At 47.6% G+C, this 13,741-nt stretch overlaps 1 protein-coding gene and 1 long non-coding RNA gene across 2 annotated transcripts in view; one reads left to right on the forward strand and one right to left on the reverse strand.

Annotated features, from left to right (window-relative positions):
• LOC310700684 overlaps positions 1–6,157 on the forward strand; it is a 61,288-nt gene extending 55,131 nt beyond the window's left edge. The window contains exons 2-3 of the long non-coding RNA XR_014522712.1: positions 5,335–5,525; positions 6,053–6,157. This is a non-coding gene — a long non-coding RNA (uncharacterized lncRNA). The remainder of the gene's footprint in view (positions 1–5,334; positions 5,526–6,052) is intronic.
• Positions 1–13,741, reverse strand: part of ACVRL1 (activin A receptor like type 1) — a 54,343-nt gene that overhangs the window by 23,678 nt on the left and 16,924 nt on the right. The window contains exons 2-7 of the mRNA XM_083490167.1: positions 12,056–12,139; positions 10,547–10,768; positions 6,046–6,266; positions 3,644–3,743; positions 1,695–1,841; positions 107–382 (exon numbers count right to left, since the gene is read on the reverse strand). Of these exons, the coding sequence (XP_083346293.1) occupies positions 107–382; positions 1,695–1,841; positions 3,644–3,743; positions 6,046–6,266; positions 10,547–10,768; positions 12,056–12,134 (1,045 nt within the window). The 5' untranslated portion in view covers positions 12,135–12,139. The remainder of the gene's footprint in view (positions 1–106; positions 383–1,694; positions 1,842–3,643; positions 3,744–6,045; positions 6,267–10,546; positions 10,769–12,055; positions 12,140–13,741) is intronic.

The raw sequence follows: 13,741 nt of genomic DNA on the forward strand, positions 1-13,741 counted from the left end.
AGACTTCCCCATGACTCTCTTCTTCCCCTCAAAAGCTTCCTAACTCCTTAAGCAACGGTTGGACCAGCATTCCACTGTCCCACCTCAGCACCTAAAGTCTACTTACCCAGATCAGCGATGCAGCACTGCTTGTTGTTCTTGACTAAGATGTTCCTACTCTTTAGGTCCCGGTGAGCAATGGCTGGCTTGCCCTGGGTACCAAAGATCTCCACGTGGAGATGGAGGAGGCCGCAGATGATGGAGTTGGCGAAGAGCAGGCAGCTCTCCACATCCAGCGCTGTGTGCTGAAGGTAGTCGTAGAGGGAGCCGTGCTCATGGTAGTGGGTGATCAGCCACAGCTGGGTGCTGGAGTTCCTGGAGGTCATGTCGGAGGCAATGAATCCTGCGGACGGTTGAAGGAGGGCAGAAATCAGGAGTGGACCTCACACAAGGGCATGAATGATCAAAGTGCTTCAGAAAGAAATGCAAAATGGCTGCCTGTTTTCCCCTAAGGAAATTTTAGGAGGGGGTTGTGAGAATGAGGGGTATGTGAAATAAGAAGGATGGAGGAGAAAGGGAGAGAAGCAGGAAAAGGTGAAGCTAGGACAGCCATAGGCAAATTCGGCCCTCCAGATGTTTTGGGACTACAACTCCCATCACCCCTAGCTAACAGGACCAGTGGTCAGGGATGATGGGAGTTGTAGTCCCAAAACATCTGGAGGGCTGAGTTTGCCTATCCCTGAGCTAGGATAACTAGGAAGGGATTGCAGAGGAGCAGACAAGAGTAAAAACTGAAGGAGGGCATTGGTGAACTGAGAATAGATGCTATGCTGTTAGACGCACAGCCCATTATCCCCAATTCTCTGCTCTGACGGGGAGTAGGCCTCAAACTCATCCTTCACGATTCCAAAGAGAGGCATCTCCCAGGTTTGCTATCTGTGACTGCACAGAGGCAGAAGGAGGAGAAAATAAAGGAGATGTGAGGTAGGGATGGACAAATACTGCCATTGCGGTTTTGCTTAGTTCTTCATTTTTCCCAATCTGGAGTTTTTAACCTTTCTGTACTGGTTTGTGACCTCTGTTTTCAAAAGCACCTATTAAAATTCACCAGCATTTTAGGGCTTATTTCTCCTAATATACAGATTTTTGTGGCAATTTTGCCCAATATATACATACTGCAAAGCACATTCATATTTTTCCCTAATACAATGCACTTCTGTATGTTATCTTCCCAAGCACACGCATTTTATGCACTTTGCCTTAGTATATTCATTTCTGTACACGTTACTTGGTTAGTGAAACGAATGGCAAAATTCAGAGATTGTAAATTTTGAAGACTTTATATACAGTAGTGCCTTGGTTCTTGAATGTAATCCATTCCCGAAGTCTGTTTGACTTCTGAAACGTTCGAAAACCAAGGCGCGGCTTCCGAATGGCGCAGGTGCCCCAGAAACAATAGCCGACAGCTGCACCAGACATTTGGCTTCCGAAAAATGTTCAAAAGCCAAAACACTTACTTCTGGGTTTTCAGCGTTCGGGAGCCGAAATGTTCGAGTACCAAGGCATTCAAGAACCAAGGTTCCACTGTATATATATTTCGTGCTTTTTTAAAAATAAAGGTGTTGGAACTGCACTCTGGCTAAAAAAAACAAACATCGACAATACTGATTTATCTGTGCAGACATTTCTGGAAAAACTGCCCCATTTCTGCTCACCTAAGATGTTGTCATGCCTCAACAGCACTGTGTTGTAGATCTCTGTCTCACGGAACCACGACTGCTCATCCCGGGACGAGAAGATCTTGACCGCCACATTTTCCCCATGCCATGTAGCACGCCACACCTCCCCATATCGTCCTTTGCCTGTTGGGGGTGGGGGTGACAGTTTTCACATGAGGTTTTGCTTACCTCCATCTAGGTTCATCATCCTGAGCCAGTGCATAAACATACACTAAAGAATGTTAGCATACATCTTTCCTTTTACCCATTGTTGTCTTTTTAATTGTATATATTGCTTGTTTTAGGGACGCAGGTGGTGCTGTGGGTTAAACCACAGAGCCTAGGACTTGCCAATAAGAAGGTCGGCGATTCGAATCCCCACGATGGGGTGAGCTCCCGTTGCTCGGTCCCTGCTCCTGCCAACCTAGCAGTTCAAAAGCTCGTCAAAGTGCAAGTAGATAAATAGGTACGGCTCCGGCGGGAAGGTAAACGGTGTTTCCGTGCACTGCTCTGGTTTGCCAGAAGCAGCTTAGTCATGCTGGCCACATGACCCGGAAGCTGTATGCCGGCTCCCTCGGCCAATAAAGCGAGATAAAGGCCAATAAAGGGTAATAATAGAGATCTCTCAAGCTGACCTGGTTTATGGTGATCTGCAAAACTGGCAACCTTTGCTTGGACAGTCCATTCCCCTAAAATACAGGTCTCGCACAGCATGAAGAAAACCACAGGCCAGCACAAGGTGTGGTCATATCAACTGTGCTAATTGGATCTGGGCTTTGAGCATAGGATTTTCTGTCCCCAACCGAAAACTGGAAGGGTGACAGTTGCATAACTGAGCATGTGAGACAGACAACGTTTAGAAGATTCCTTATTGCTGTCAATACACATGCAATTTTTCCTCACTCAAAATGAGTGATGGATAAAGTGGTTCTGAAGGTACCAGTTCAGTCACTGTAAAAAGCGTAGAAGCCCAACTGTGATGACAGCAACTCGTGTCTCTCCCTGCAGTCCCTGGAAGAGTTTTTTGAACTGTTTTCAAAATGTTTGCTTAAAAAAACAAACATCCTTGAACACATAAACAAATTAAGTTCACCTTTAAGGTTAGCATCCAGTTGGATGAGTGGGTAATAATAATAATAATAATAATAATAATAATAATAATAATAATAATAATAATAACAACAATTATTTTTACCCTGCTCATCTGTCTGGGTTTCCTCAGCCACTCTGGGCAGCTCCCAACAGAATATTAATAATAATAACAATAAAGCGACAAAACATCCAACTTTAAAAACTTCCCTAAACAGGACTGGCTGCACAATCTGTGTGAACAACACCACCTTTCTTGGGCTTGCTATTTGTGATGGCAATTCTACACAATGCTGAGCTAAGGAATAGCTTGAGAGACCAGAGTTTAGGAGAGAGCTGGAAAATATGATCCTGTTTTCACAGGATCATAGGAAGTTCTCGGTTGGTGACAGTGGCGTAGCGTGGGGGGTGCAGGGGGGGCCCGGCCGCACCGGGTGCAACATCTGGGGGGGGGGCGCTCGCACTCGCAGCTCTCTGCCCCTACCTGGCTCACTCACTCTCTCACTGCAGTGCGGGCTGTGCGAATCTGATCCAAGCCGCTGGGTCGCCGCCCACTGTGGAGGGGGGGGTGGGTGCCAGGCGTGCGGTGCGGAGAGAGAGCGAGGGACTATCTTGGGGAGGGACAGTGCAGCGGCCACCCAGCGCAGCACTGAGCGCGGGAGAGAACCACACCAGACCAGCCCAGGCAGCAGCAAGAAGAAGCTGGCAGCGGCGGCAGGTTAGGGGTTAGGGGGCGCAAATTACTTGCCTTGCCCCGGGTTAGGGGGCGCAAATTACTTGCCTTGCCCCGGGTGCTGACAACCCACGCTACGCCGCTGGTTGGTGACAATTTGCACACCGGGTTTCTTGCTGCTTACCAACGCACTCGACCAGGCTGATCTGCCGAGCCACGGTTCTTTGGACGAGGAAGGGGAGCCCAGAGCCGCTCCCGGTGGTGCAGTCATCGTTCAGCAGGTTCTAAATGCAATTTGAAAAAAGCGGTGACACACAGAGGGACGGCAAGCGAGACACACTTCAGGGAAATGGCAACAGCTAACAAGAAGAAGAAGAAGAAGAGTTTGGATTTGATATCCCGCCTTTCACTCCCCTTCAGGAGTCTCAAAGCGGCTAACAATCTCCTTTCCCTTCCTCCCCCACAACAAACACTCTGTGAGGTGAGTGGGGCTGAGAGACTTCACAGAAGTGTGACTGGCCCAAGGTCACCCAGCAGCTGCATGTGGAGGAGCGGAGACGCGAACCCGGTTCCCCAGATTACGAGACTACCGCTCTTAACCACTACACCACACTGGCTCTCTACAAGGATCTTCCAAGCCGTATTCAATGCACTCTTGTCACAGAACCACCCAGAGATCTACGGCTGAAATGGCAAAAGAATCAAATAATCAGAATCATGAGAATCATTTCAATGCTTTCAATATCTGCCTTTCTCGTCCCAAACAAGCTCTACTCTAGAACGCCGATTTCAAAAACCGGCGCTGTAGAACTCTGTGACGTCATACACTCTGGGGCAGTTGTGGCAGTTGGTATAGTTGTGGCAGTTAGTTGAACAGTCCTAACAGTTAGAGCAGCGGGTTTGTTGCTGCCTATCTTGGTGTGTGAATGTTAGTTAGTCTTAGATGCAAATCTACGTAAGATATTTTAGCAACTTAAGAATCACCTACCTGAATTGTATACAGTGGTACCTCAGGTTACATACGCTTCAGGTTACACACTCCGCTAACCCAGAAATAGTGCTTCAGGTTAAGAACTTTGCTTCAGGATGAGAACAGAAATCGTGCTCCGGCGGCGCGGCGGCAGCAGGAGGCCCTATTAGCTAAAGTGGTGCTTCAGGTTAAGAACAGTTTCAGGTTAAGTACGGACCTCTGGAACGAATTAAGTACTTAACCCGAGGTACCACTGTATTTAATCTGCCAGTGCAAGTACATCAAGTCATATGTTATTTAAATTTAAAAAGAGAGTGTCTTGCATAGTTTTTATAAGTGGGAAAGAGGGAATTAAAGTGTCAAACGACCGAGGGCTGCCTTTTTAAAAACAATTTTTAATTTAATTGATTTTTAAAATTGATTTTTAAACAAATGCAATAACTATTAAACGCCCAGCAGTAAATCTAATGGTGTTCGATTGTATCTTGATATAGACTTCACATTCAACAAACATATTACTTTATGTAACCCATCCACTGAGAATATTGAGCGGTTGGTATAAGAAGGTCTTGATTTTGGTTAAAGAAAGGGGTCCACATTTCTTGGAAGGTTTCTCTATTTGTTATGCCTTTAATTGCCTTCCTGAGTGAGACCCAGGACTGTTTTCTGCAAAACTCTGCTAAACAGGAACTAAATTCCCACAGGAAAAGCAGGATGAGGGGAAAAGTCAGAGGCCCATGCAGCAATGGACTGCCTGTACTCTGAGCAGGTGGTCTACCTGCCATTTAACTTTCCCACAATGCCCTGGGGTGAATCAATTCCAGGGTCATTGTGGGAATCTCAAATGGCGGCTGTTCCCAGCTATACCCGGCAGAGATCAGAGCACCAGGCATTTATTTTTAAAGGAGGGTCCATCAGAAAGAGGACCTGCTGGAAAGTTTGGGCTCAAAGGATTCTTCCCTAAGGATTCTGGGAGCTGCTGGCACCGATCCTGGTTTGAAGCGCAGCTAGGAAGCTCAAACCAAAACCTTTCACCACCCCACCACCAGCAGTGAAGCGAGATTCTGGGAGATCACAGAAGCTCAAGGGACTTCAGGTGAGCTCGCATTCCAATGCCGGGTGGGACAGAGGTGCTATTACAGTGGTTCCTTGGGTTACAGACGTTTCAGGTTCCACTAACCCAGAAATATTACCTCGGGGTTAAGACCTTTGCTTCAGGATGAGAACAGAAATTGCGCGGCAGTGGTGTGGCGACAGTGGGAGGCCCCATTAGCTAAAGTGGTGCTTCAGGTTAAGAACAGTTTCAGGTTAAGAACGGACCTCCAGAACGAATTCAGTTCTTAACCCGAGGTACCACTGTACTGAGTCCAGTGGATCCTCGGGTTGCGAACGTGATCCGTGCGGGAGGCATGTTCGCAACCCACAGCGACGCATCTGCGCACGCTGGGTTGCAATTCGGCGCATGCACAAAGAGCGATTTAGCGTTTCTGCGCATGCGCGACCGCCGAAACCCAGAAGTAACCCGTTCTGGTACTTCTGGGTTTTGACGTGTCCGTAACCTAAAAAAACGCAACGTGAAGCGTCCGTAACCTGAGGTATGACTGTACAGTACTTACTTTTAAGGTACTGTCACCAAGCGTGGATGCCTTCAGTATGAAATCCATGTCCTCCAGATCTTCAGACCTCAGCCGTATCCGTCTCTGCCGGCTCTGGAACACCTTCCATACAGACAGCCCCACCAATGCAGCGAGAACCAGAAAAGCCAAGAGGGGGACCAGGGTTATCAGGAGAAGGTTCTCAAGAGAAGGACTCTCTTCTTCAGGCTGATTTTCTTCACCTGGTTGGAAATAAAGGAAATGAACTCAGTTATTGTCACTTCTCTAATGGTGAGGAGTCCCCTTGGCATTGTCACTTTTCATCTCTTAGTACAGAAAGTATTATTTCAAAATAATTTTTAAAATTGATTTTCTTTTCTCATAACAAATATCCAATATCATTACAAAATATTCATTTTCCAATTTCCCCCCTCCCTGTTGACTTCCCTCAGCTTCCATTTCTGGTTTATTACATCAGATGATACATTCTGCTGTTTGTATATAATACTGTGTTATCATATTGTTATACTTCTTGTCCTCTATAAATAAAATGGTAAATGTTTATTTAAATCCTGCCAATGAGTCCATTTTTTGTTGTTGTTTCTGCAAATATATTGTAAAGGGTTCCCATTCTTTTTCAAAATCACTATTGTCCTTTTCACGCAGTTTGCCCGTTAACTTTGCTAACTCTGCATAGTTCATCAACTTTTCTTGCCCTTGTTCTTTTGATGGTACTTCTCTGGTCTTCTAAAGGTAAAGGTAAAGGGACCCCTGACCATTAGGTCCAGTCGTGACTGAATCTGGGGTTGCGGCACTCATCTCCTTTATTGGCTGAGGGAGATGGCGTACAGTTTCCGGATCATGTGGCCAGCATGACTATGCTGCTTCTGGTGAACCAGAGCAGCGCATGGAAACGCCGTTTACCTTCCTGCCGGAGCGGTACCTATTTGTTACCTCCGAGGATGTGGACAGGCTGCTTGGACGAGTGAAACCAACCACCTGTCTCCTGGATCCTTGCCCATCCTGGCTTATAAAAGCTAGCCGGGAAGGGCTGGGCGATGGGCTTCGTGGGGTGGTGAATGCTTCCCTCCGTGAGGGAGCCTTCCCAGACCCGCTGAAAGAGGCGGTTATTAAACCGCTTCTTAAAAAACCATCTTTAGATGCGGCCACGATGGCCAATTATCGTCCAGTCTCAAATCTTCCATTCCTGGGCAAGGTGATTGAGCGAGCGGTTGCCGAACAACTCCAGGCACGCATGGAAGAAGCGGACCATTTGGATCCCTTCCAGTTGGGATTCAGGCCTCATCATGGGACTGAAACTGCCTTGGTCGCACTGGTTGATGATCTCCGGCGGGCTAGGGACAAAGATGAGAGCTGTTTCCTAGTTCTGCTGGATCTCTCAGCGGCGTTTTATACCATCGACCATAGCATCCTTCTGGACCGTCTTGAGGGGCTGGGAGCTGGGGGCACTGTCATACAGTGGTTCCGCTCCTTCCTCCTGGGCCGTGTTCAGAAAGTGGTGGTGTGGGATGAGTGTTCAGACCCCTGGGCTCTCACTTGTGGGGTGCCTCAGGGTTCTGTCCTCTCCCCCATGCTTTTCAACATTTACATGCAGCCGCTGGGAGAGATCATCAAGAGGTTTGGGCTGGGTGTTCATCAGTATGCCGATGATACCCAGCTCTACCTCTCTTTTAAATCAGAACCAGTGAAGGCGGTGAAGGTCCTGTGTGAGTGTCTGGAGGCGGTTGGAGGATGGATGGCGGCTAACAGATTGAGGTTGAATCCTGACAAGACAGAAGTACTGTTTTTGGGGGACAGGAGGCGGGCAGGTGTGGAGGATTCCCTGGTCCTGAATGGGGTAACTGTGCCCCTGAAGGATCAGGTGCGCAGCCTGGGAGTCATTTTGGACTCACAGCTGTCCATGGAGGCACAGGTCAAATCTGTGTCCAGGGCAGCTGTTTACCAGCTCCATCTGGTACGTAGGCTGAGACCCTATCTGCCTGCGGACTGTCTCGCCAGAGTGGTGCATGCTCTGGTTATCTCCCGCTTGGACTACTGCAATGCACTCTACGTGGGGCTACCTTTGAAGGTGACTCGGAAACTACAACTAATCCAGAATGCGGCAGCTAGACTGGTGACTGGGGGTGGCCGCCGAGACCATATAACACCGGTCTTGAAAGACCTACATTGGCTCCCAGTACGTTTCCGAGCACAATTCAAAGTGTTGGTGCTGACCTTTAAAGCCCTAAACGGCCTCGGTCCAGTATACCTGAAGGAGCGTCTCCACCCCCATCATTCTGCCCGGACGCTGAGGTCCAGCGCCGAGGGCCTTCTGGCGGTTCCCTCATTGCGAGAAGCAAAGCTACAGGGAACCAGGCAGAGGGCCTTCTCGGTAGTGGCGCCCGCCCTGTGGAACGCCCTTCCAGCAGATGTCAAAGCGATAAACAACTACCTGACATTCAGAAGACATCTTAAGGCAGCCCTGTTCAGGGAAGTTTTTAACGTGTGATTTTACTGTATTTTTGGTTTTATGGAAGCCGCCCAGAGTGGCTGGGGAGGCCCAGCCAGATGGGCGGGGTATAAATAATAAATTATTATTATTATTATTATTATTATTATTATTATTATTATTATTATCTACTTGCACTTCATGCTTTTGAATTGCTAGGTTGGCAGGAGCAGGGACCGAGCAACGGGAGCTCACCCCGTCGCAGGGATTCGAACTGCCGACCTTCTGATTGGCAAGCCCTAGGCTCTGTGGTTTAACCCACAGCGCCACCCGCATCCTTTCTGGCCTTCTAGTTTTGTGCCATTAATATTCTTGCTGCTGTTGTAGCATACATATATAATGTCCGTTTTTCTTTCGACAACTCTTGTCCTAAAATAGCTAACAAAAAAAGCTTCTGGTTTTTTAAAAAAACAAATGTTATTTTAAACATATTTTTTTTCAATTCATTGTACAGGGTGAGTCCTTTAAAAGAGGCCCCGTGGATACAGAGTACACATGTTCCATGGGGCCTCTTTTAAAAGACTCACCCTGTATATAATTTCCCTTTTTTAAAAAAAATATTCTTGTAATCCCACCACATGTGGTAAAATGTACCTTCCCCTTCCTTACATCCTAGTACAGAAAGTATTGATCTGATATATAGAGATCTTTCCTATTCTGATTAGTTTAGGACTGTTCTAGAAGGTTTATTTCTATGTGAGAGAAACAGGAAGAAGGTTTCTGATGGGTTATTTCTCTGGGAAGCTATAGATAGCTGGTTTGAATTGGTTCTGTTATGTTTCAGTCAAGGTCGTACTGACTATAATAGTAAGACCAGGAGAAGCAGGGGTCTCATTCACTTTCTACCTCTTTGTTCTGGTGTTCTGTTCTGTATGCTTAGTGTTAAGGTTAAGCCTTATTATCAATTTATAAGTTTTATTGTTTTTTGCTGCAACTGGATTTTTATGGACCATGCCAATCCTGAATGTACTGGATTTGTGACCATTAGATTTGTGACCAGAGAGCCAGTGTGGTGTAGTGGTTAAGAGCGGTAGTCACGTAATCTGGGTAACCGGGTTCGCATCTCCGCTCCTCCACATGCAGCTGCTGGGTGACCTTGGGCCAGTCACACTTCTTTGAAGTCTCTCAGCCCCACTCACCTCACAGAGTGTTTGTTGTGGGGGAGGAAGGGAAAGGAGATTGTTAGCCGCTTTGAGACTCCTGAAGGGGAGTGAAAGGCGGGATATCAAATCCAAACTCTTCTTCTTCTTCTCTTCATTATGTTCATTTACCTTCAGTATCAGTAAAGTTCTGCTGGATGAAGTACAATTACCTCTTTGTCTATTTTTTGGAAACTCTGCTATGTGTTTAAGTTTTTTTCCTGCTCCCCACCTTCAATGGACGACAGACATTCACTCCAATCAAATGGGAATCCAGCTGCTACCTGTGGGATCTCCTACCTATGGGAGCTAATAATAATCCATAGCTGTCAACTTACAGATTTGAAAATAAGGGACCAGCAGCCTCGAAAATAAGGGATCAGCAGCCAAAATAAGGGATTTTCCGAGCACAGGTATGTTCAACTTCTGAGCCCCTCCGAGCCAAAGGCAGCCAAACGAAGCTTCAAGCCGTGGTTCCCACAGTGCAGCAACCCAACAAAGGGGATGCAGCAAGGAAAACCACCGTCACCTCTCCGCTGGGAAGCGCTGAGCAAAGGCGAGTCCCCAGGCAACGCGGCCGATTTGACTGGCACAAGGCATGCAAGCTCCACCCCCCGAGTCGTTCTCAGACTCCTTATTGGGTGAGCAACGCAGCCAAGCAACACAGTTGGAGCCTCCCTCCTCCCTGGCTGGCAGGGAGGAGGGAGAGGAGCTGCTTCCTTTGAAACCCGGGAAATGTAAGGGACATCATCAATTGGGGACAGCAGCGGGACACAGCGCTGGGATAAGGGACTTTCCCGCCAAATAAGGGACGGTTAACAGCTATGTAATAATCCTCGAGGCTAGGTCCCTGCAAGAGAAAGCATAGCTGTACCTGGTAACTGGATGGTGCGATTCAAATTACACATGTCGGTTGAGCAACATATTATGGCAGTATTTGTCGTGTGGGAGCCTCTGCAGAACTCAGACATGGATTGAAGGCATCCTTTCTTGTGGATCATTACCCCTTCGGTCAGATGCTTGCTCACAAAACACAGCTTCCCTGTACAAGTGCTATTGAGACAGTTTGGTTGTTCACACACACAGTTCACCAGATCTGCAGGAAGACAAAAGAAGGACAGCGTTTCCCCCTGATGTTTGAGCCTTGATTCTTCCCTGCCCAGTCAGGATGATGGAGAAACGTGGTTCAGATTTTGCCACAAACCTACCTGATTTGTATTTTCCAAAACAAGATGTGCAAACTGAATCACAGCTAGCCTTTGAAATCTACACGTCTCTGAATTTTGGGATGCAGCTCCCCAGCCAAATTACATGTACAAAAACGTAAAAATTCAGGGAAAGTCTGCATAAAATGCATACACATTAGTAAAAATTCCCCTGCAATCAGCTGAGCCAAGTCAGGGGCCTGAGCCTGCCCTGGCTCTAGATTACCTCGTTGCCTCACTTACAGCTGCTCCACTACCAGTTGGGTCAGGAGAGGCTGAGGCGGCCCCTGGGTCTAGTAACCCACCGACATCTCCCGAGCTGCAGAGACTGAGGTCTGAGAGAAGGAGAGACCTGAGTACTCGCAGGAGGAGTGCTCACCTTCAGGCGAGACAGGGAGGTGAGTCACCGGGGGATCAGGACCGGCCGTTACCCCGTCAGAGACAAAAGGCTGCCGGACCCTGCCCCACATTCAACATTGCTGCTTGCTGGAACCTGCCTGTTACCCTGTGCTTGACCTAGCCCAGTTTCCTGCCTGGGCCCTGTTGGACTGACACTTCAGCGCAATCCTCCAGGGGTGAGGTCCGATCGCAGTGAGGCGGTGCAATCCTCCCGGCGGGGGGCTGACTGCAGCGTGCCGATGCAATTTGTTCAGGGGGGATTTTGTCCCCTCCTCCCGAGATGGCACCTGGGGCATGTCACCTCCACCGCACCTCCCTTCCTACGCCCTTGTCCATGCTCCTAGCCCAACCAAAGAACACTACAGCCACAATATGCTCAGTATTCTGTTTAAAAGGTCCCGGAGGCAGGAACAATGAAAGTGGTACATACAGTAGGACCAAGCGCTTGATAGAGCACCCTTGCTAAGACTCAGAAAGTCTAGGTGTGATCAGTTTCCCCCCAGGTGAGACTGCAAGACCATCTACTACATACTCTCCAACATATCTCTGTTGAAAATAAGGACAGGATCTTGAATATAAAATATGCTGATTTGGGGAGTATCCTTAGCAGCTGTAGCTACTCAGGCCAACAGATCACTGCTTCAGTGAGGCTTGGTCCTGAAGCTAAGTGTTTCTAAGAAACAGCAGCCTCTTTGGCAAACAGCTGTTTTTGCAAGTGGTCCCAGTGCTAAAGTCTGTGCCTCTCCCCACTCTGCCTGACACAACTTTCTCCCACTCACCTTTTCCTCCAGCCGCCTCCATGTTTCTTGGGAGGCTCATGATGGCCACGAAAAGGCCAGCGATAGCTCTTTGCCGCATTGTCTCTACAAAAAGGGCAGAATGAGTTAAGGAAGGGGATCCTGGAAGAACATTTCAGACACATAGGATAACAGCATTTGTCTCACCAAAGATATGCTACATGGAGATTTATACATTTACCTATTTTTAAATGTATTCAGTAATAATAATAATAATAATAATAATAATAATAATAATAATAATAATTATTATTATTATTATTATTATTAATTATTATTATTATTTATACTCCGCCTATCTGGCTGGGCTTCCCCAGCCACTCTGGGCGGCTTCCAACCAAATATTAAAATACAGTGATACATCAAACATTAAAAGCTTCCCTAAACAGGGCTGCCTTCAGATGTCTGCCCTAGAATATGTGGGGCATGGAACCAAACGGAGGGGAGGGGACCACAGTCTTAATCTCTCAGGACCTGGTGTGCGAAGTTGAGTCTTGTTGAACTGATGGGGAACACTGACCATAGTGTTATACAGTCGTACCTTGGATCCCAAAGGCCTTGCAAGGCGAACGTTTTGGCTCCTGAACGCCGCAAACCCGGAAATGACTGTTCCAGTTTGCGAACTATTTTTGGTAGCCAAACGTCTGATGGGGCTTCCGCAGATTCCGGTTGGCTGCAGGAGCTACCTGCAGCCATTCAGAAGCTGTGCTTTGGTTTCCAAACGTTTGGGAAGTCAAATGGACTTCCGGAACGGATTCTGTTTGACTTCCAAGGTACGACTGCATACTTATAGATTTGGGGGTGGTACCCCCTAAATCCTAGAAATTAATAAATGGTAGGATTTTGATTATTTGGGGTATGAAAGGAGAAAGACAAGGTGCAGAGGAATTCCTGAGCAAGCCTATGCAAAATGACCTGGCCAAGCTAGGACCATTACGAAAAAAATACAGGGCCTTTGAGAGCCACTAGTAATGCAAGAGAACTCTCCTTCCCCCTTGCCTTGAGGTGTGAACAGAGACTGGGAGTTTGGAAGGTTGGCAGGGTATGAGGTGACAGGACAAGAGAGTTTTTAGTGAGTGTTCTAGGAAGAAGGAAAAAGGAAGACCGGGCTCCATCTTGGGCAGGCTGGCTGAAGGCAGGCTGCAGTGCTGTGGGGGACTAGAGGATGCCAGCACAGTTAACCAGAAGAATCAGGTCACTATTAGAAGCAAGAAGGCATCCTTCAGAGAACAGGATGTCTTGTCCAAATGAGAACAGCACTTCTCGTCGTTCATGTTCAGCACAAAGGTGTTGAGCAGGGAGCTATTCTGCAGGTAGGTCTGCAAAGAGAAGGCAGGCTTTTGAGCAGCCACTGTCTTCTATTCACTGACTCTTCATGATAAAACCCTATCTGGAGATGATGGTGTGCTAAATTAGAAAACCTGCCCATCACATGGGGAGTGTTCTGAGCTGCAATTGTGGATATACAGTCGTACCTTGGATCCCAAACACCTTGCAAGTCAAACGTTTTGGCTCCCAAATGCTGCGAACCGGTGTTCCGGTTTGCGAACGTTCTTTGGAACCCGAACGTCCGACCGGGCTTCCACGGCTTCTGATTGGCTGCAGGAACTTCCTGCAGCCAATCGGAAGCTGCACCTTGGTTTTGGAAGTTGAACAGACTTCCGGAAC

The sequence above is a fragment of the Podarcis liolepis genome, assembly GCF_965112155.1.
Source record: "Podarcis liolepis genome assembly, chromosome: 2".
NCBI lineage: Eukaryota > Metazoa > Chordata > Lepidosauria > Squamata > Lacertidae > Podarcis > Podarcis liolepis.